We start from the raw sequence: 24,097 nt of genomic DNA, 5'->3' as shown, positions 1-24,097 counted from the left end.
GATGGCCTTTACTATAGAATAGATCATATCATACATTAGATTTAAGCCTTCTAGTAATAACTCTTCACAGCAAGGAGTTGGCTAGGCATGATTCACTTAACGACATCATTATTTGTCATCATAAAGTTCGTGTGTGTGTCTATGCTATGTTGTACAAGACACAAGTCCACAACCCAACACGCACAATAGCTTATAAGGGCAAAACCATGTCGGGCGGGGCATGCTTAATTGCCCATAGCATTGCAAAAGCTGAAGTATTGTACTCCGCATTTAACATAGAAATCACAATTAAGGAATAGAGTGTCCGATTCCTGGCAAGGTAAAGATAAAGTGAAGTAATAGTACTTAAGATTAATCTAGTTAAGTAAAAAAAAGCATTATTCTTGTATAATCGATCTCATGTAAAGGGTAGAAAAAAATGGTGCTTATATTTATCTAATTGTAGAAGAAATTGATAGAATATGATAAATACTACCTCTGCCATTTTAGTCCGTTCACTATTATGTGCAACTTTCTATTTTCTTTCTATTTTTAGTAAACAAAAACCCTGAAAATTACAAATTTACCCTTACTTAAAAATTCAGATTTTCTTAATGTTACCCTTATCTTATTTTAATCACAATAACTTTTTTATCTAATCTAAAATCATTAACCTAATTTTACCCACCCATCTACTCATCTCTCTACCCACCAGCCACCACCCATTCACCCTCTTCATCTTTGCTCTTCATCTCTTTCACCTTCATCCTCTTCATCTCTTTCACCCTCCTCCCTCAAGAGTCACGACCACCGCTCCTCCCACCACAATTCTCTCTCCTCCTTCATCAACCTTCAATATCCTCTCAAACACTTTCACCAACGCCGCCTGCGCAATCAACCCTTCTTCCCTCTCCTCCCCAGAATTAGGGTTAGGGTTTTTCGAATCGGCGATGATGTGAATTATCCTTTCATCACAGCGCGAAAAGGGAGGAAGATCATCAACGATGCGAATTCGAGCACCGGTATCATCCCTAAGTTGGCGGACTACGACGCCGTGTTTTCCGATGACACCGCCGACTTTTGCGAACTTCCTTCTCAGATGAATCATCGGCGAAGAAATCCGTCACTTTCGCAACGAAATCAATGGCAGATTGGAGAAACCCTAGCGGATTCGAAGGATCGAGAATTGTAGAATACGGCTTCGGAGTAGGCGGTGGTTGTTGAGGTAGTTCTTGTGTAACACCCCAATAATTCTCTCTTTAAAACCTATAATCACCTGTAAATACTTTTAATAACCTGTGAGAATTACTGGTGTGCTACAGCCACGTGTTAAAACGTTAAGGCTAGTTTCAGAAATCAGCAGCGGAAAACTAACTTAGTTTTAAGAAGAATATAAGTTTCAAAACCAAAAAGTCAAGACTCAATTTAGTCCTACAAGTTGGAACCATAATGGCCCTTATTCAAAACCCAATTAAATAGGAAGCGAGCGGAATTAGAGTCAAAATAACATCAATTTATGAAATGAAATAAGCTAAATGGTTAACCAACGCTCCACTCAAATCCCATCACCCTGATGCAAGTTCAGTTTATGCAGAAACCTGTGATTAATCTGCTCCCCAATATTACAAGTGTAAGAATTGGATCATTACAGGGTCATTGAAGGCGAAGGCCATGACCAAAAGAAACACACAAAAGCACGTCATCAGCAACGCTGAGTACATACAAGCTACGAAACACAGTAAAGAGCCTTAGCATGATACTAACAAGCATTCCATACACTCAATATAACCATTGACTCGAACACATGATTCAATTGTTACTTATTACAAAGTTTTTATTTAAGTAGCATTGACCACTTCATTAATTGATTGGATTAAGCAATAGACCGGGTTGTCCCCCTGTGCTCCATTCCGGAACATTAAATAAGAAAATCCTATGCCTCCTTTCAGAAGACATTAATAAACATCCAATGGCAGATGGGCGCGACTCCGTGGCCATAGCTAGTATGAGATCTCATCTAACTCATTATAATTTTAAGAGAATTTAAAACAATAGACTCGTAGATCAGACGGCCTCTGAAAAGTACACGGCTAATACCCCGTGAACCCCAACCCCTGTTTGTCATTACTCTAGATGTGCACAAATCCAGAGTTTTATTGCTCATCCTTCTTGCACTTTACGTGATTTACAAGTTTAAATTTGGTGATGACTCATATGCAAACAACACAACCAATCATACATCAATCATTCAAGTTTCCAATTCAATTCTTAATTTATCAGTGACAAACAACATTTATTATTGAATCATTTAACTACCTCGGTATATAAACACCTTAAATGCATAAGACACCTCATATCCACAATCTTGTCTTATAAGACTTTAACTCTTCCTTTACTCATTCCATTTCAATACAAATGAATAAGTAATTAAAATGATTCATTCCATATATCCTTGTATTTTTGCCTCTAAGCTCACTTTGCAAATTATTGCATAAATAATGCTCATAAGGAAAATCAATGCAAATTTTCTCATACATAAATTAAACCAATCATCACATTTATCATCAATCAACTCATTACCAAACAATGTCAACCAATCCACAAGTTCCCTAGCATGATTCTAGGTTTTTTCCAAGTCCCTAAACATGCTCCTAAAATCAAGTTTCTCGTATTCTTATACGTACCTTAATTAAATCATCTTTCCAACTAGCCACAATGCTAGAAATTACTTAACTTAAAGTCTCCTACAATACCAAATACATAAACTCAATTACTTCCTTGATTACACAAATTTCTAGCAACTTTTAAACACTTTAAACCTTCTCTAATAAGCTGAAATTTTGGTTTAAAACCTTTAAAACTCTTTCTTTAAGTGGGTAATTAAAACCACAAAGTAAAAACTCATTCATGGTATTTATATAAAAATTCCAGCACACTTTTTAAAATTTAAACCCCCACAAATAAATCTGAAAATTATTTTTAGAACATTAAACCCTCGTCAAAAATCAAAAACTATCCGAAAACCCTATTTAGAGGCTGATTTTGGCCACGAGAGGGTGGTGCTCACTACCTTTTTAGAACGTTGTTTACACACGAATAACACTTTTTTTTTGTAAAAATCGGACAAGTTATAATCTCAGCGTGATTAAAACGGGATTAAAAATAATTAAGAACGGAGATCGGAATTTGATTACCTAAAATTCGTTTTTATGTTTAATAAATCTTTATAAATTCAATAGGAATGAAATCCCTAATTTAATTGATTATTAGTACCCTAAAAATCAACACTTTAATAGTTAAAACCCTAACTTTTAATACTTTATAAAAATCATAATTTAAAACACTTTACAATATGAAATCTATAATCTTTAATCATTAAAACACAATTATAAAACATACTAATCACGTTTCAATAATTAAAATCTAAAATCCATAGTATATAATTATAGGAATAATAATTAAAACAAGAGGGGAGATAAGGGTGGCTCACGGTGGGGTGGTTGTCGGCGATTTTTGGGCGGCCGGAGGTGGCTCGCCGACGGGATGTTGGAGGCAGCAGCAAGGTGGTGCAAGGTGGCGTGAGGTGGGGGTTGGTTTCTCCCAAAACCCTCAAGTACAGCATCATATAAAAAAAAAAGAAAAGGAAAGAATAAGAAAAGAAGGAAAAGAAAAGAAAATAAAATTAAAGGAAAAGAAAAGAAAATATTACTTACCCCAAAATCTGATTTTTGATCTCTTGTGTGGGAAAATTTTGGGGTATTGAGAGGTATTTATAGAGTAGGAAATAAAGACTAGGGTTGGGCTTAAAAAAAAATAGGCTTTAGTTATGAAATATTTGACCCACAAAGGTTCAAATAAAAGAATTGGGCTTACTTAAATGAAATGGGTTGGTCCACAAGGAGTATGTAAGGATTGTTTACATACTATTATTTAAACGAGCTCAAACGATTAATAAACGTTTAGCCCAAAATAAATTATACTTTTATAAAACTCAATAATTTAAATACTTTAGCCCTTTAAAAATTTAATTAAAATACTTGAGTACTTTAAAAATATATTTTATAATTAATTAAATAATTTATAAAATACATAAAAAATACGGAGTATTACATCTTGAGGTTTGTGCTCTTGTTCGACGTAATCTGGATGAGAATGGTGCCTTTTCCGATGACACCGCCGACTGTTGCAGAGGGACAGAGGAGTCGGAATTGGGTTTCGCCGCCATTTTCGGAGGGTATGAGTTGTTGAGAAGGTGGAGTAGAAGAATAAGATGATAATGGTGGGTTAGAGAGAGAATGAGAATGGTGGCGTTTGAGAGAGAATTGAGGTTCCATTGTTGAAGAAGGAGTTTTGGTGGCCGGAAAAAGGAGGAAAAGATGTGAGGGTGGTGGTGGTGGTTTCGTAGGGTTGGTTGTGGTGGTTTCGTGGGGGTGGTAGTGGTGGTGGTGAAGCCGACGGTGGTTTTGGTGAAGGCGGCGGTAGTGGTGGTGGCTGGTCTTGGTGGTGGTGGCTGGTCTTGGTGGTGGTGGCTGGTTTGATTAATTAACCAAACATTCTCTCTCCACCTTAATTACATACTCCTATAATATATTAATCACCATTATACTTTTTTAATCTTTACCCTTCAATCTTTTACTTCGTGAACCGTGAATTGCCCCAAAGTTGCACATAAAAAAAAAACGAAGATAGTATTATTTTGTATAAAAGGATATAGTTTTGTATTTTTCTGTGAATATCTTTTGAGGTTTCCTAACGTGATTAGAACTCATCGTTGTAACTCTATAATATGAATCAATGAAATACACTTCAAGAGTTTTACGCTATCTAACAAAAATTTCCAAGCGGAAACATGAAGATTGTGCGTCCGTGACTTGCTTTGCTTTTCCTCGAAACAGGAAACTAAAAAGTTGGTCATCCACTTTAAAGAACAAAACAAATAAAACATTATTCTTTGAATCTTTTGATCACGGGTTTTTGTAATCACTAAATCAGGAATACGCACCTAACACCTCCACGTAAAAACAATTCGCACTTGCAATAAAGTATACCAAGTATTTTGACACATGGTATACTCGCTATATTCCTTTTTATTTGTCTTATTTGTAAGGTAGTGGTGTAATATAAAAAGGGTATATTTATCGTATTTCATATTAATTTTTGGATTGGTGTAGTTGACAAGAGGGAAACTTACAGTAACCAAACTAAACATAGTGAATGTGATGGTAAACCGGCATACTCGTATGATTATTTAAAGATCAAGGCAAATTCAAATGAATAACTCAAAAAGAAAAGTACGGCTAAGTTTATAAGGATAAGGGGTTACTCCTATTGACAATTTGACATATATATGATCTAATTTTAAATGAAACTTCGTTTAACTTGTAAAGTGAACTATTTCTTCTAATAGTGAGTGCACCTAGACGGCCAGACCCTTGTAATTTACAAATGTTTTATAATGTTTGTTGTTTGAACCTCGTTATTTGTAGAATAAAGTGTTTGTGAAATGATGCAAAAACTTTAGTGCGATTGCCCATACATTCATACTCACTTTTTCACCAACTATTCTTACGTGTGGTGGGTTTTATTTAAGGAATCCAACAACGTATGCAAATAATTTTTCATCATAAACGTTAGGTCACACTCGTCACGTACACAATTAAATACAACTATTAAAAATTTATCCACGTTTACGTGAAAATACATTTTTCTTTTCTCCGACAATAACACAACTACTACAACAAACCTCGGAGTACATGGTAAATAAATATTGCTTCATGTGCTAGTGTAACACCACAACATCCATGTCATCAACGAATATAATGTACAAATGGTTTTTTAGTATGAGAAGCTTTTTGGCTTATCATGTTCATGCATGCATGCTTTATCATTAGGCGCTTGATTAAAAAACGATGGAAATTAATTACGTATACAGAAATTACGTTGTTGATGACACTTGAATTAGTTGATTACACAAGAACTCCGAACATAAACTTATTATGGCACTACCCAAATCCAACGTTGAATTCTTACACTTTTCCAGTATTTTAAGAGACTACAGGAATCCCCAAAATATAATATAAAAAATAAGTAAGAAAAATACGAAATAGTTTTAAAATAATGGAGCATAATAAAATAAGCAAAAAAAACCTAAGAAAAGTGTTGTTATGGAGCTAAGTTATTCAAGTAGTTCCTCTCGCAAACTCCAGAGCAAGATTTAACGCACCCTTCTACTTCTTTTCCACCTGCAATTGTCAATTTAAATACAACTTGGTCACAAAATAATTACAATATAATGCATGATAATAAAAATGTCTACAAAGATGTTGATAATTACTTAATAATAATATAGTACCCTAAATCAACTTATTTTACAAAATAACGACCGTTAACCTAGTAACTACCACGTGCTTGTATTAGGAAAACACCGTTTCTCGTTTGTTTAGAACAATCAGTGTTTAGGAATACAATTATCCAAACTATGTTAAACAAAAGACTGATGATGTATAATAACAAAAAATTAAAAATGTATATACGTGCGTACCTGGTTTTTTTATGGTACTAATTTTGGTGCAATGAGAAGAAGCACAACCAAGGTTGCAAAAATGGAAGGAAGTAACAAGGGTATTATTTGAAGGGATAATACAATCCCTAAGACACTCAAAAGCACAATAAGAAAGAGTGTGAGTTGGTTGAATAGCACAAAGAATATAACATGGAATATAACACTCTTGGAAAGTTGTAGCATTGCATTTTCTTGACATTATGCTTAAACCCATTATTATGAACATTAACAATATTGTTAATGATCTTGATTTCTTGAACTTCATCATATTTAGCAAGTGATAGATGAAATTTAGCAAAAATAATTTAGGGTGTTTTGCTAGGTTTTTGGAGCACTGATTTGGAGGTTTATATATACAAGAAACAATTGGTTGAGTAGATATAATCTATATAAAAATGCACAAGTTGTATTATATAGAGCCAACAAGATGATAATTTAAGAGTCACATGTGAACCATTTAGGTTTGTTGCCATGTGAGATTTCTCATTCATTTTTGCCAATTATTGGATTCTATGGGTGGAATTACAAATCACTATTCACGAGTATGGAGTTTTCCATGATTCCTAGATGATCCTATGAGTAGATTATAATAATCCAATATTGGTTATTATTTTTTTTTATTAACTATTCATACCTTTTTAGGCTTCTTATCCATTCACGGAATTTTCAAAGTACCTTTATATATCGAGTGCGGCTACATTTACTTTAATCATTAATTAATGTCTATTGGATGACAATTTTGAAAATTGAATTTTTTTCCTAAGACATTAATCAATTACGAGTAACAATTTCAAAGACATTAATCATTAAGTTAAATATTTCCATTTTTTATCGTATTATGTAAAACACAAAATGTCTATCATATTTGTCACCTAACAAATACTCGTGACTTCGGGAAAAAGTCCTTCGTGTTAAGCACAAGAGGAAAAAAAAAAAAAAAATCAATATACCAAGTATGTAATTGAGTGTTATACGACTAATAGTTAGCCATTTAACCCACTTGGCAAAAGCAAACGTTCTTTTCAGTTAGATTTCCTGTCATATCATTTGACAATTGAATTGGCCAATATTCACAGGTAAAACAGTGATTCGTGGAGAAAAGCAAGTAACATTAACCAGAAAAAAGAAAGCCCTGCTAGGCTGATATATAACATATTCACTAGAAATTTCACAGCTGATTCTTTGCTCCTCAAAAAAATGCTCCTCTGAGTCATTTAGCTGGCTTACATACCTTGCCTTGACCAGATAATAGCATTCTGGTTGGATTTGGAGGCTACAGCAAGAGTGTGATCGAAAAGCATCATAAATTCACAAGTTCCGGCTCATCATTTACCCAAATGGATTTCCTCCACCCATAGGATATGAACTTTGGTCTGTAGGTGCTGGATATCTATATGGAGACTGCTGATTCGAATGTAACAATACTGTCGATCCTATGTCGCCACCAAAGCCATTCGTTCCTTGTATGCTGCACTACATTATTGACATGAGATACAATTACACTAGTAGACACAAGAAATGGATCATCCATTCCAATTCAACAAAACCCATGACGAAGGTTAAAAAAGCAGTGTAATAACTAATGGCAAACAAATCACTACATACCCTTCAATTTCTGCCAATGAAATTTAGCAAGTTATAAAGTCGGTAAAACCGAAGCCTCATATTGAAATATACCATACTAAACCAACAAATCCTCTATTAAATGGCTTGTTTGTGATAGAGCTAACATGTATATCCTAGCAAGAACTACCAATAGAGAGATTCAATTTGGGTTAAAGCTATCAAGTAGAATCAGTCCCTAATTGAGTTGAATTATTGCAGGGCCAGAAAAGAAAAGTCATTAACACAAACAGGTATAAATCTTCACGTGTTCAAGAACGAAACATCAAAATCCACAGATCAAAAAACAAGAGAAGAAAATAAAAGGCACAGTTATAACTTTAAACAGTCAATTACTGCATATATTTTTTTGCGAGAGAACTAATTTCCTGAAAATGAACCTATTAAATCACCAAATTTGTCATATCCTACAGTCAGTCCCAACACGTTAAAGATCAAATACCTGGTCGTTGGCTTGTTATGTAGAAAATGCTGCCCCATATATGCACCTGAAATATTTGAAGCACTTGTAAGCAAATCAAACAAGCTTGGTGCAAACAAATTGGTAAAAACAACTTGACATAAATATGGAAGAGAAGAAACAAATACTATGTGAAGAACTACCTGGAGCACAAGGTGATTGATGATGCGCACTAGAAAAATAAGCAGTAGAACCAGTTAGTGCAGAACCTGGAAGATGTGATCCAAATCTTGTAGCATGTGACAAGCCTGCTGGAATGAAAGAGTGACTCGATCCTCCTTGCAGATATCCCATTGCAGAAGACTGCATCACATTAAGCATAGCTTGTGATGGTATTGCTTTGTAATATATTTCATACAGCAAGGGGAGTAGTGTTGGACAAGTTAATATAGTGCTAATGTTGCCTATTAGCTTCATTTCATGCTAAGAGAAGCAAAGGATGGAATAATACAAACTCCACCCCCCCCCCCCACCCCCCTCAAAAAGGTACATCCCTAGACCCTCGGCCACTAACTATCATCTTCTAGGATTCTACTAAAAGGCTCAGTGATAAGGTGAATTCATGTTCAACATCAAATTCAATACAAGTTCAGTCAAGTTGCAAAACATCTTTCAAGAGCTATAAGCTTTATTAGTGGTGAAAATTTTAAAATAACTGTACCAAGTTAGTATGAGGTTGAGCACTGTTGTCATTCGTGTCAAATGGGTTACTTGATTTGGCCACATATTGAAACGGGGGTATTTTCTGGAATACAAAATCCACATATAATCAGAGAGACAAGGAAAAGTTAATTTAAGACACCCAAGGATTCAAATATACCATCAAAAAGTTCCTTTACAATCAAATATTTCTATATAATCAAATTTTGGTGAAGTCTTCAATATTACACCCTCCATCCCAAAATAATTTTGACACTTATCATGTCACATAGTTTTATGAGATAAGTTATTATTTGCATATCAATTGTTTATTTATTGAAAAAGTATATATGTAGAGGGTTTTTTTTTTTTTTTATTAAATGTAAGAATTGGGCCATAAATTTTTAGTAATGAAAAGAAAAATTCATTAAAATAATAATAGAGCAATTTCTAAAATTGAAGTGTATAAACAACTTTGAGAGAGATGAAAAGGAAAGTGTAAAATTAAATCCAGAACAAAAGGAATATAATAATAATAAAATATACCATCTGAGGAGGGTAATAATGCATGTTAAAGCCCATGCCATTATTTGAACCAGCTGGCCACCCTGAGGCTGAAATTGGGCTTAATAGATTAGGAGAAGCAAAAAGGTCCTACAGAGAAGACAAGTACTTTGAGAAATTCGTAATAAGGAACAAATATTTAACAAGATTATATTAATGCTTACTGCAGGAAGCTCTTTCCTTCCACCAGTTTTTGTGTCTGCAAGATAAGGCTTCATTTCAATTAAAGATTCTGCTTCTCCAGTTGGACCTAGAGCAGGCTGAGGTGATTGTGCAGTAGGATCGCCAAAAATTACTGGAGCAAATGATGCTGGGGGCAACATTGTTGGCTGCCAAGTATACATAAAAAATAAGCAATGTTACTGATTCATGCATCTCAAGCCTTCATGAAACAAAGCAAGGCTTCAACCCTGTGTCCTTTAACAGACAAATCTGCAAGCTTCAACATGCAGACAGTTTGACAACTATCTCAGACACTTTTTTTTAACACTGGCTAATTGTCTTGTTGTTCACTGGGAAACACATCTAATACGGAAATCAGGTGTACTTCCACACAATGCATGGAAAATTATTGAAAACTTAAAAGTGTCTGATTCTCTTAAACTTTTCGTTTAAACTTTTACAATTCAGGACCAAGGAGACAAGGATGGTTTACAGAGACATTAAGGGAAAGGAGACTACTAACATTAAGGGCCAAGACCAGAGAAGGGTCAGGGGAGGTTTCCTTAGCCTCTCTCTTACCTTCTTTCTCATTGATTCAGTCCAAAATTTCCAACCTGATAGCAAAGTAATTGTCATTTAATGTTAATTGTACTTCAAGAGTTTGAGGATTAGATGTGCTCGACCTAACAGAAGACGAACAATAGAACTCTAGCTCATTGGCACAGTAATGCTTCACAGAGGCTATAGGCATGCATAGAAGAGTAAAGTCAGGAACAGAAATAGCCTTCTCTTCATGCAAAAACCTTTATTTGGGAGCATTACTCTTGAGTCTTGACCACTAAGATTTAAAATTAGCATGCTACTATGTCAATTGCCAAAAAATAAAATATGATAGTCAAATTAACCGATTTTATCCACCACAATACAGAAATGGAGTAAATTAAGTCTTACCTGATTATTTGCACCTTCATTTAAATGGCTGATTTGAATAGGAGCGGAGAAAGTATCTGAAACCAGGGTAGGCCCAAGATGCTGTGTACTTGAAGACTGCTTTATGCCAATATCTTCAGTGGCATACTCACCATCATCACCAAGTAGATCTGGCACCATCTGAGAAGTAGCACCTTTAGGAGTATCTGCATCAGTTGATCTTGCTGGCATGCTGATGGATAATGTATTGGATGTGGTGGTAGCAGCAGCAGAATACGAAGTACACTCATCAGTTAAAGCTTGAGATACTGCAACATGTTAAAAAATCCTCAGAGCCACTGGAAATAATGGCAGTTCATGTGATGGTTCTAAAATATGATTACCACTTGTGGATGGTGCTAGTACATGATTCCATGTTGAACGGTTGCTTGAAGGACTTGATACATCATTTTCCTCACAGGGAATTCCAGACTGATTACTATGGGTCATTTCAGCCCGAGAAAATAATTCAAATAGCAAGAATTCCAAAGTATTAGGATGAGCATAACCAGGAGTATTCTTCGCAGGTGGCTTCATAGCAATATTCATTTGTGGACCAAGACTTTGGACAGATATATCAGATCGAGAAGAAAAATCTGTAAAGACATCCAATGATCCAGAGCTTTCACTTTTGCGTTTCGGTTCAACGTGGCTGGATGGTGGTTGACTTCCAGATTCTGCAGTGTTCTAAAAAACCGAACATCATGTATCAATTTGGGTAAAAGCCAAATATTTTTAAGAATCTTAAACCATATCAATACTTCAACCAATCAGGGGTATAAAGCCATATTCAAATAAAGCAGATATGCCTTCTGTCAGATACGGGAATATTTAGCAGCAAGTAAAAAAGAATTAAAGATATCCCAAAGAAAAAAAGGACAAGCAGCAACTAATATTGAGCTAACGACTATAGCATGTAGAACAATAAAGGATTCTATGATAGGTTAAAGAAATTGCATACAATAGTACCTCAACCCAAAAAATAAAGAAGGTTCCAATATATGGCCCACCTGAACATCAGCTGAAATAGCTCTTTGAAGAATTGTTTCATTATGATCTACACTTCTATGGCTTTCTTTATGATGATCACGCTCCTGCTGCACATATCATGGAGCTACTTTTAACATGAAACTAAAATCAGCAGCATTTCACAAATATGGAATCAACCATAGAATCAGCAAAGTACTCACAGCATTAGCAGTAGCAACTTTATCATATCTCCTATCAGCAAATTTAGGATGATTGGCAACACGTAAAGCAACAGAGTTTTCTCCAAGGATCTCTTTCACATGATGTAGTGTAGGGCTTTTTGCATCAATACTCCGTCGGCGATCAGGGGACCTCCTTCTGGGCTTAATGTCTTCAGTGGTAAACATCTGGGTAGCAGCTCGCCCAGAAATTCTAGTGTCATCCACTTGATAACGACCTTCTGTACCCTCAAAACGAGACGAACCAGCCCTGGAATCACCGTATCTAGAGAATTCTCCTGAGTAGGGAGGACTTCTAGATTCATCACAAGCATATCTACTATATTTGTCAATAGTTTTCGCATGAAAAGTGGAGCTTTCACCCTTAACTACTCTTTTGTGTTCATAAGGCTCGTACATTCCACTCTGGATAAAATAGGTTCCAATGAAGACAGGTTATGAGGGAACAAAATCTTAACTCAAATTACAACATATGAAATCCTCCTTAACCCCCCAAAACAAAGAGCCTATTTTAGCAAAAACAAAACCAAGCCAGTAAAATTATCAATGTTTCAGAACAGATTTTGTGCATAACAGTCAGAGAAGGATTCCACATTCTATGTGTTGATGTGTTATAATTTGCGTGCCACATTCTCTTATTGGTTGAGAATAAGCAATGTTTTTCAAATTTTGAAAAAAGGGTGGTGGGCATTAATTGCAAGATAGGATTTAAATTCTTTTTAAAACATACAAAAATTGTCCCTAGATGAGTAGTAATTGAATAAGATGCAGTTCAAGGGCTTACATTTCGTGACCTTTGAGCCGAAGCAGGATGGGTCTCACCGGTATATTGTTTATCCACATAGACATGCTTGATAAAATCACGAATTCTATGTATATTACTGCAACAAAACCAATGTAACAGAAAACACATAAATATTGTTTACAGCAGTACATAGTTTAAATTCAATTCAAAATGCACTAACCTGTTTTCTGGGAGAGAATTACGCTGTGGATCCCATGTTTTGAAGTAACTCTGCCTTGCTCTCTTTAAGGATACAAGTAGGTTAGACCGTACACTTGACGATATCATAGCATACATATAATAAGTGAACGAGTACACACCTCATTTCCTCCTGCTTGAAGAGCAGTAACTTCTTCCATGGAGAATTTGGCCATCGATACAGATTTTACACGATGAGTGAATTCACGGCTGGAAAAATAAAATCAGAAGGCCACTCATCATTTCATATCTAAGGTGCTATGATGAGATGATATTCACTGGTGTAAAAACACCCAGCAAGAGTATCATCAAAAACACAATTTATTTTAAAAGAACACATAGATACTTACTGCACCCCGCTACAATTTGTACACACGTATGTCAAAAATGTCATGCAAACATATTGTGGTCCCTGATTCAAGATAAGACATATGTTCAGGAGCAAGGCAAAGAAATAAGTAACAACATTGTATTACTTCAAATACAAGCTGGCGGTGTATCATTTACTTACTACTTAAACAATAACAAGCAAGACATTTGAGACATATCCTCATTAAGGGAAATAAATTCATCTACAAAATAATTTTCTAGAGTTGTATATACATATCTTCTTTTAACTGAAATATTTAGATAAATTTCTTATATTATTTCTGATAAATGGCTATTGTTCAAAAATGTTTATATTCATGAAGAATTAAAATTTCATAAGCCGAATTTCATAGGAATAATATCATGAGTTTATCAAAAAAATATTCTGAGTTTATCTCTGGGTAAAAAACTGATATCTCAGGGTAAAAGACTTGTATAAGACTATAAGCGAATACTTTAATCACAAAAGTGGTTATTAAGTTCAAGCAAAAGCGCAACACCAATTCTCTAGTATCCTAAAGAAGATTGTTGTGGCCTTGTGGGATGATTATAAGATGAATTCAGATCAAATCCATCCACACGTAGAATTTAGGTATATAGAAATTCTAGCATCAGGAATGATGGCTGAAAAACAGCAGTCTGCAGTACGAATAATCATAAGATTCCATCTTAAAGTAAAGAAGTTACAATCAGTACCTCCATGCATACAATTCTAAGCATAAATTTGCCTCGGAAAGTAAAACCCAGATCTAAAAGTTTGGGATGAACATCATATTGCAGTTGGTGTTATTTAGCGGCCATAGCAAGACCTATTAGGTACGGGGCATAAAACCTCAGCCATTTAGACGGGTAACTCAATACAAAAAATATGCCACATTAGCATTTTCGAAGATCAAATAACATTATCTGACTCAATGTTGAGAGAATACAGATAGGTAAATAACTAGACATTGCATAAAAGCTTTTAAGCAAAACATATAAGCCCATGATACCTCATTCCTATTCAATCAATCACCTTTACCATTTTTTAACTAACAAGTTTGAAGGAAAGGGCTAAACGAGAAGCTAAAATAGAAATATACTTCGTATATCATTTGATAAGCATTAATTACACCGATTGGTACAATTTTGTCATCAATTATGGGGTCTATATTATTTCACAATGTATAAATTATATTGGGTAAAGATTTTGCTAATGTAATCCATTGAATTCCCCAAAAAAAAAAAAAAAAAAAAAATAAAAATAAAAAAAAATCAATAACTTAATACAAAAAAATTCAGACAAAATTCAAACAAATTATAAAATAAAAAAAAATATAAAAGAATTTTGTTTTTGGGCTTTACCAAACTGTTGCAATTGATGCATCGCCGATTTTCTGGAAGTTTCAATAATCCACGAATAATCTTCTCTATCTTGTCCTCTTCCTTGGATTTCCCCATATTAATGTACAACTCCCCTGTTATTTCCCGAAAAAAAAAAAGCAAAATTTGATTGACATTTCAGAATTAAACAGTAACCCATATCAATAATCAGCATGAATATCAAAATTGTTCATCTGGGAAACGTAAGAAAAATTCCCTAGCATTGAAAATAATGTGAATTATAATTAACAAAAAAAATAAACAAATTTTGCATGAAACAGGAAAAATAATTACAGCAAGATAAATCTGTATTCTTACCAGGGGAAGGGGGATTGGAAGGCAAAAAAATAAAATAAAATATGGGGTTGAAACTTGATAATTGATGATGATAAATATAAGCTGAGGGTTTCGCCCATTTTGCGGTGTAAGAAGCCATTTTCGGTAGCACCATTGCAGAAGAACACTGGGCTGAAGAGATGATCAATCCTCGGGCCGGGCTGGAATATATGTGCCCAAATCCGCCTAAATTAGCTGAGTTGTGCGGGCTTTCGGGCCGGGCCAAAAAATTTGTATAAAATTAATATCCCAACTCCATCCAAATTTTTAAAAATTAGGCCGGGACCGACCTGTTTTTGGGCTGGAAAAACTGCACAAAACCTGTCCAAATTGGGCCAGGTCGTGCTGAACTTGTTTAGGTCTATATAAAGGTTCTTTTTTAAATAAAGTGGCATAAAAGTCTTTTTATCGAATTTGGGTTGTGGCGAGGGTCTTATGACCGGATTCTGACCATTGAATTTTTTTTTTTTTTTTGACAAAAAAAGTCACGTACATTGCACGTGACAACTTAAAATTCGTTTTTTTCTACATAAGGTACGAATCTCTTATTGTTAAAGATTTAGGTTTTATGAAGAAGCTACTATCAAACTACCAAAACTATTATTAGTGTGATTAAAATACGTAGTATTAAAATTATTTACGCTGTACAAAAATAAACACCTCCTTTTAAATTATTTACAACGATTTAACGAAGGTAGTTATATTGAAATATACATAGTATATTCCCGTAAATATATATATATATATATATATATATATATATATATATATATATATATATATATATATATATATATATATATATATATATATATATATATATATATATATATATATATATATATATATATATATATATATATATATATATATATATATATATATATATATACATAGTATATTGAAATTGTATGACACCTGTAAAATGTATTAAAATTATCATTTGTATAAAATTTAAAATATGAAGGGCCCAAATATATACTTTGTATTTTAGAATAGACCCCAAAATCATTAAGATGACCCTAGTTTCTAAAACCATAAAACTTTCTATCATATACTACCTCTGTTTCAATTGATTGATATTGTTGGTTTCAGGGAAAAAAGGTAAAACAAGTGTTGATTGATTGGAAAAACCTACTTTCAAAATTGCTGGTAGAAATCATTGAAAATTACTTAATGATAATGTAGTTGTTTTTATTAGATTTCATTTTCCCACAAATTTGGACGGCGAGGATTTGAGGATTTTAGGCCTCAATGCTAACAACAAACATAAAACGGTTAGACTCAAGATCAGAATTAGTTGTTGATTGAGCTAGAATAGTTGGTTCATAACAAAATGGTTAATTTTCAATTATATTACATGACAGTAATATCATACTCATTAAGTGTTATATGCCGTCGATCGCTCTGGTAATCATAATCAGTATTATACTCATAAGTCTTCATATTTTCATCTTAAGCTGACATTATTCAATATTGTCCTTTATCAATAATTCAATATTGGTATCCCATCTAGCCTTGGAGATTCAACTGATCCTGACTCCTTCGCTTTCGCCCTCTGTTTATCAGCCTCCTCCGCCTGCTCCAGAGCATCTGGGTTGACCTCTAGTACTGCTATGAGAACTGGGTTATGTTTTTCAATCTGATGTAGGTAGAATTGTACTAGTTCTTTTGAGGTAAGCTTGTTTTGGTGGAAAGTTGTTTGGAGATCTTTTATGGTAGCTTCTTTAATTGGGAATTTTGATTGGAAATCATCGTTGTCTGATGATACTATGGAATATATGAGCCTATGTTTGTCATGAATAATATCATAGGAATACCTCACGGTGGTTTGTTTTCCTACTGGATTTGTTTGTGTGAAAATACATTCAATAGTAGCCCATGAGATAGATTTTTTTAGAGATTGGAGGTTAATGTTTTGGTTTTTCAAAAACCATGAGTTTCTTCTGTTCAATAGGTGCCGAAGGGAGAAAGCAAAGGAGACTTTCCAAGGACTTGATTAGGGAGAGAGAAAGAAGAGGTGAGGTTGATTTTTGTTAGAGTATATATTTATGTACTTTTGTATTATGTAATTACTTTGTTAACCTAAGGCTAAACCCTAATCTCTTTGTACATATTGTGCATATTAATCCAATCACTAAAGTTCTGGAAATAATATGGTGTGAATTCAGGAAGACTCCAGAGTTTAAAGGCTTTAGGGCATTTCTTGAAGAGGTTCCTTGATATTTTGGCAGAAAATGTTGTTTGGACTCTTGCTATTTAAACGTTTGTTGAGATTAGAATTTAAGTGCAGTTTATCCTTGCAGAGTTGCCAAATGAATAACTCCATTTATTAAAGTCCAGCTGTTTGTGAATGGTGGCCGGATTCAAGGTTGAAGAGAAAGTTGTTTGAAGGATCCTTTTCAAGGGCAATTTAGGTTCCTTTCAATCTTGCCAGAATTCTTTTCTTTGTTCCAGGGATGAATTGCATATTATTTGACCATTCAACGAGGTTTAGTTGGAAGGAAGAGAGCTTATCAAGTAGAGTGTTTGAATTCGAGATCAAAGAATGGTGGAAAAGTGGTTCAATAAAGGATGGTTCTAAGAACATGTTGGTTCAAATTGAAAAGGATTAAAGCCGGGGGGTGAAATTTTTGTTACAGACAGGATAATAAGATGATGATCAGAGGAGGGTTAAAGGCTCTAATATTGTGAGTTTTTGGAGATCAGAGTTCCCCCCTCCCCCTTTTTTCATATTAATTAGCTATTTCATAGAAGTTATAGGGCGCTGCCTAGTTTATCTTATTGATAGGCAAACTTCGTCAATCTTTTTCGCCAGCTCACATTTGTAAGTACAAGTAATGTGGGTTCCATCTTCCGCATTACACATGTTGCCAGCTATGCTCACTCTGCTTTCATATTGAGCGACTCCGTTTTTTTTTTTTTTTTTTTTTTTGAAAAGAGGGGGAGAATATATTAATAATTGTCAAGTTCCGCAAGCTGTAAGACAGTTTCCGGAAAAGACTCAAACATAACTTGTTCGGGTACAGAGGTGGTACAAGATCTAGCAATAAAGTGAGCCACTGTATTCCCTCCCCTCTTTACATGAGAACAAGCAAAAGAATTAAAATTCGGGATTATCTTCACAATGTTATCCACAAACAAGTGCACATAAGAGAGACCAAGTTGATGTTGCCTGATTTTCTGCACAATGTTTATAGCATCACTTTCCATCCATATATCAGCATACTCAAAGCGTTTAGCGAGCTCCACCCCATAACAGAATGCTGCGGCCTCGATCACAGCAGGATCCCAGCAGCCCTGCATTCTCTTTGCTGCTGTGAACAGAATCGTGCCTTCAGAATTTCTGGCAACTACCCCAACACCAACTTCTGCATTCTGAAATAAGGCAGCGTCAACATTAATTTTGATTGTCCCTGCTGCAGGTTTCTTCCATGTTGTTGCTGTGAGGTTGCTGCCAAAGTTAGGCCCACCAGACACCTTTGTTGAATATGAGTTATAGTCTGCTACATATCTTACCATGCTGCCTGCAAGAGCTTGAGGATCGTGGGCTTCATTTGCATGTATTGTTTTGTTTCTGCTCATCCACAAAGCCCACATGAGAGTAGACATAACACAAAGCTTCTCCCTAGACAAGTCCACAGCCCAACGAGAGAAAAAGGTACAAAAGGGCTCATCCCTCACTGTGGCAACTAAGCTATGAAATGGACTTCTCTGCCAAACATCCTGTACCGAGCGACATTGAAATAGCGCATGGCTGATTGTTTCTTCCGCTTCATTGCATCTCTGGCAGACCCCATTCTCTCTCAAATGCCTTCTATGCAACTCACTTCCTACCGCTAAAGCATTGTGACAGGCCCTCCAAAGAAAGTGACGCAGCTTAAGGGGACCCTTAACAGACCATATGTGCTTCCAAACTTCATTCTGCTGCCGGTTGCTACTGGTATGGGGGGCAGACATACCCAGCCAGTAAGCCGTTTTCACCGTAAACATTCCAGAGTTATTAAAACCCCATATGGGAACATCCGGACCCAGAGGTGAATGCAGGGGTAAAGCTAGGATAGAGGAAATATCATCCTCTTGAAAATGTAGCTCCATTTCCTGTTGATCCCATTGTCCAGCCTGGTAGTCAATTAATTGTGCCACCTTTAAGTCATGGTCATACAACCCATTCGGTGGAGGCGTAGGAATCTCTCTTCCTCTCCCTTTCCACAACCACTTATCCTTCCATACTTTAATGCATTGTCCATTTCCCACTCTCCAAATCAAGCCTTCTAGTAACAAGGACTTTGCTCCCCAGATACTCCTCCACGTGTAGCTAGGATCGTATCCCCTACTAGCCTCCAGAAAATCAGCATGTTTAAAGTATCTTGCTTTGAGCACAGAATAAAGAAGGGACTCTTTCTCATGAATTAAACGCCATCCCTGCTTTGCTAATAAGGCCTGGTTAAACACCTTCAAGTTCCGGAAACCCATAACCCCGTTTGCTTTCGGTAGACAGAGAGTGTCCCAAGATTTCCAGTGCATTTTATTAACCCTTCCATTTCCCCACCAAAATCTGGCCATAATGGCATGAATTTCATCCACGAGACCATCCGGTAGTTTGAAGACACTCATCAGATAGGTTGGGATGGCTTGGGCAACAACCTTGATAAGAACCTCCTTACCTGCCTTCGAAAGTAACCTCTCCTTCCACCCCTGTAATTTCTTCCAGATCCTACTTTTAATGTTTGCAAAAATCACTTTTTTCGATCTCCCAATAAGCGTTGGCATACCCAAATATTTCTCATGTTTCACAACCACATTGACACCAAGTAAGTCACAAATATCCCTTCTCCTACTTTCAGGCACATGCTTGCTAAAAGATACTTCAGACTTACTTAAATTAATTTTTTGGCCTGAAGCATTCTCGTAAATACAGAGGATTTCCGAAATTTTCTGACATTCTTCAATGGTAGCCCTCGCAAATAGAATACTGTCGTCGGCAAAAAATAAATGGGAAATGCTAGGAGCACCATGAAAAATCCTTACCCCATGAATCACCCTCTCATCAACACCTTTGATCAGGAGTCGAGAAAAAACATCTGCAACCAGTAAAAACAAATATGGAGATATGGGATCACCCTGTCGGATGCCTCTGCCCGGAATAATATTCCCAAAAATCTCGCCATTTAATTTTACTTGAAAGGAGTAGCAAGAGAGGCAGCCCATGATTTTACTCACCCAGGAAGCACAAAATCCAAACTTCAGCATTACGTGTTCTAAAAAACCCCATTCAACCCGGTCATACGCCTTCATCATGTCCAATTTAAGGGCCATAGTACCATGTTTCCCATCCCCCTTACGCTTCATATAATGAAAAATCTCAAAAGCAACAAGAGCATTATCCGTTATAAGTCTACCCAGAACAAAGGCACTCTGTTGTTGGGAGATTGCTGATTTCAAAAAAGGCTTGAGACGGTTGGCCATCATTTTTGAGATTATTTTATATAGCACATTACACAAACTGATTGGTCTATATTCTGTTATCTTTCGGGGCTCTTGACATTTCGGAATTAAGACAATACAAGTTTTCCCAATATCCGAAATATCCACATTACAATACCACCAATCAAGAATAAAATTAATAATATCAATGCCAACAACATGCCAAAATTTTTGGTAAAAGAGAGCGTGCATACCATCAATTCCGGGAGCCTTATTAGGGTGCATTTCAAAGAGGGCTCGGTGAATCTCCTCCCCTGTAGGCTCGGCACACAACTTCTGATTCATCTCATCTGTAATAACATTCGAAACTCCAGCAAGTGCCTCATCGATATCCCTACTGCCATCAGATGTAAAGAGGGTGGAAAAATAGCCTGAAATAATGTCTTGCATATCTTTTTTGTCCTGCTTCCATACACCATCTCCATCTTCCAGCCCCTTAATACTGTTTTTTCTCCTCCGAGCATTAGCTTTATGATGGAAATAACTAGTGTTCTTATCACCATCTCGTAATTCGTTAGCCCTTGCCCGAGCATGCCAGTAGGATTCCTCCAACATAAGAAGCTCATCAAGCTCCTGCGATATACTCCAGCATCTATGCAAATTGACACCATCCATTACACCTTGCTGTGTTGCTAGAAGCCTCTCCTCAGCCTTCTTAATTCTTTTCCTTATATCCCCAAAGGTGTTCGAAGCCCACAGACTGAGAGATTCCGCACAATTAGCAATCCTCATATGAATAGGATCAACCACATTATTGTTCCAGGCAGATTTGACCACACTTTCGCACTCCGATTTTGAGAGCCAAAGTGCCTCAAACCGGAATATCCTTTTTTTTCTTCTATTCTCCTCCCTCAATCCCGCCTTGAGAATAATTGGAGCATGATCAGAATGCTTGATATTTATTGGGAGGTTGTTGACATTGTAATACGGGAATAAACCACACCAACAATCGCATGCCAGGAACCTATCTAACCTCTCCCTGATAAGCGTTGAAAGAGATTGACCGCGCTGCCATGTGAACTTACAGCCTTTGAAACCCAAATCTCTAACACCCATAACATCCAAAACTTCCCTAAAGTTATCCATGCATCGCTCACTCCTAGGAATACCGCCTTCCTTCTCTGTATCAATAAGAACTTCATTAAAATCGCCAAAAAAAACCATCGGAATGCTGCAATGTTGCCGTAGGTTCTTCATTAAAGCCCAAGTTTTATGTTTGTTTTCCTTCTCCGGCCACCCATATACACCTACTGCCCTCCATATTGGGTCGTTATTACAATTTACAATGTCCACAGCAATATGATTGGAAGAGAACGAAACCAGCCTAGCTGAAACATCCCTCCACCATAGACCAATTCCACCCGACAGCCCATTACTACAAACACTAATACCATCTGTGAAGCCACATTTGTTACGAATACCCTCTAGTCTACTCGAGTCAATTTTAGTCTCCATAACAAAGACTATATATGGCAACTCTCTCCAGCACAAGTCCCTGAGAGCAGAAACTGTACGGGGGTTGCCAATTCCCCGACAGTTCCAGCTTATGATTTTCATGGCTGTTCGCGGGGTGGATTAATGTCCTCCCCCGCTACTTGAAGAAGAGAATTGTTATAGGCACTATCATCCACAGTCACTCTACACTTTTTGTTGCTTAACACCATTTCACCACGGTTCTCATCATCTATCTCCATATTATCCCCGTGCTTTCTTTTCAGGCAAAGATCAGGCCTATCTTCACTACAAGCCCCCTCACTACCCATGCCCCCTTTCTGTCTTTACGTACAGAAAGAGTTTTCTTCCCCATCCTAATTGTGCCTTTCAACTTGTTCACTACCTCCTTTCTTACCTCTGCAGTACCCCTCTCAAACAATATAGGTGCTGGGACTACTTCACCCTCTCCTTCTACTCTCTCCCCACATATACCATTGAGCGACTCCGTTAGTAGACAGACATGTATTCATGGTAAGACTATTTAATATTAGGTAGTTGGTTTTTTGTATCCATGCTTTCTTCAATTAGAGAACGGCTTCTGTTACCCAATTCTTTGACTAGCATGGTGGTTCATTGAGATAGTTGGTGACCGCGCAACTGTTTGAGTGTCACAAATTAGAGAGCTGGTTGTAATCCCCCATATTTTTAAATAATTTATAAATGAAATTTTATTTTATTTATAATATTTATTTGTATTTTTCCGGAATTTAATTTAAAAGTTTTAAATCATTAATTTGGGTCAAAAAATATTTTAGTACAAATTATTTTATAAACCTTCATTCTACAATTTATGCCTATACAAAAAAGCTTAGTCCATTTTATTTATTTAATTGGCCCATTATTTTCATGAGGCTCAATCTTCCTACTTACCCTACGACTCTCTCTCCCCATAAATCCCCAAATTTTTCCCACACAAAAGGTTAGTTTTATTTTTCCTTCTCCTTTATATTTACTTTCTTTTATTTTCCTTTTCTTTTCTTTTTCCTTTTTCTTTCTTTTCTTTTCTTTTCTTTTTCTTCTTCTTTACGTGAGACTTGCTGGTCACTATTTCTTGCTGCTGCCGCCACTTACCTCGCCGGATTCTGGCGCCCTTGACCTCCAACCGTCGGTGAACCACCAGCCCAGCCACTCGTGGCCATCCCCCTTCTCTCTCTTTTCTTGTTTTTATTCCTATTCCTTAAATTTATACTATTGGTTTTGATTTTTGATTTTATTGTTTTAAGTATGATTAATTGATTATATAATCATGATTTTGATGTTTTAAACTTATAATTTCAGTTTATAATTGTGTTATAAATTTTCAGATTTTGTAATTCTAAAACCTATGGTTCTATTTATTTAAATTGGGATTTTAGGGTTCTTATGATGATGAGTTTATTTTATATATATTTTTATTTCCCATCCCACGGTCAAATTTGTGCTTATTTGAGCTCTACGGAGCTATTTTTATTACTAATATACATTTTCTAGTGTTTTTTTAGAGTTGGTATTATTAGTAAGATTTTGCAGAATTATGATAACTCCCGAGTTTATTGAGCCACTACAAAGACATTGGAGTCGGATCGTATTTTATGACCGTATATTTAAAGTCCAAGACCGAGTTAAAGGAATTTGGTTCGGTAATTAAGGACTCGATATGTGATAGGTCCAAATTAATATTTTAGACCAAGTAATGAACAAGCTAGTACACAGATCAAGCAAGTTAAAGATTTGGGCTAAAATAAGAAGCCCAATCCCAAGAGGATGCTGCTGGGCTAGTAAAAACACCGGGCCCGATCAATCTAATCGTGGTCCGACCGGTCGCGCTCACCTATTGCTATCGCAACACTGCATTGTCTATCTTCGTATATTATCAATACCCAATTACGGAAGTATGAGGGGACAACTTTTGTTTTATTAAG

The 24,097-nt window shown here is 35.9% G+C and overlaps 2 protein-coding genes across 5 annotated transcripts; both read right to left on the bottom strand.

Moving 5' to 3' along the window:
- Window positions 1-7,502: 7,502 nt before the first annotated feature.
- LOC110712200 (arf-GAP domain and FG repeat-containing protein 1-like) lies at window positions 7,503-15,680 on the bottom strand. 4 transcript variants are annotated; one of them, XM_021890660.1, is made up of 15 exons: window positions 15,198-15,680; window positions 14,862-14,974; window positions 13,499-13,560; window positions 13,271-13,358; window positions 13,132-13,193; window positions 12,951-13,047; window positions 12,149-12,571; window positions 11,969-12,055; window positions 11,303-11,645; window positions 10,941-11,227; window positions 9,992-10,156; window positions 9,810-9,917; window positions 8,768-8,927; window positions 8,607-8,652; window positions 7,503-8,014 (listed from the first exon to the last, which is right to left on the bottom strand). In XM_021890660.1, the coding sequence occupies exons 1-15, from the start codon at window positions 15,328-15,330 to the stop codon at window positions 7,975-7,977; spliced, it is 2,214 nt and encodes a 737-aa protein (XP_021746352.1). In that variant the 5' UTR covers window positions 15,331-15,680; the 3' UTR covers window positions 7,503-7,974. The 4 variants fall into 4 exon arrangements, 2 of the variants coding, with proteins under 2 accessions (XP_021746352.1, XP_021746351.1); XM_021890659.1 differs by having other exon boundaries at window positions 7,503-8,009; XR_002509517.1 differs by having other exon boundaries at window positions 7,923-8,009; window positions 9,810-9,877.
- A 2,490-nt stretch (window positions 15,681-18,170) lies between these two features.
- On the bottom strand, window positions 18,171-22,259 carry LOC110712252. Its single transcript, XM_021890714.1, has one exon. The coding sequence runs from the start codon at window positions 22,257-22,259 to the stop codon at window positions 18,171-18,173; it is 4,089 nt and encodes a 1,362-aa protein (XP_021746406.1).
- Between the last annotated feature and the right edge of the window lie 1,838 nt (window positions 22,260-24,097).

This window comes from Chenopodium quinoa, unplaced genomic scaffold (genome assembly GCF_001683475.1).
Source record: "Chenopodium quinoa cultivar QQ74 unplaced genomic scaffold, ASM168347v1, whole genome shotgun sequence".
NCBI lineage: Eukaryota > Viridiplantae > Streptophyta > Magnoliopsida > Caryophyllales > Amaranthaceae > Chenopodium > Chenopodium quinoa.
This window is presented reverse-complemented; position numbering and strand designations above follow the sequence as displayed.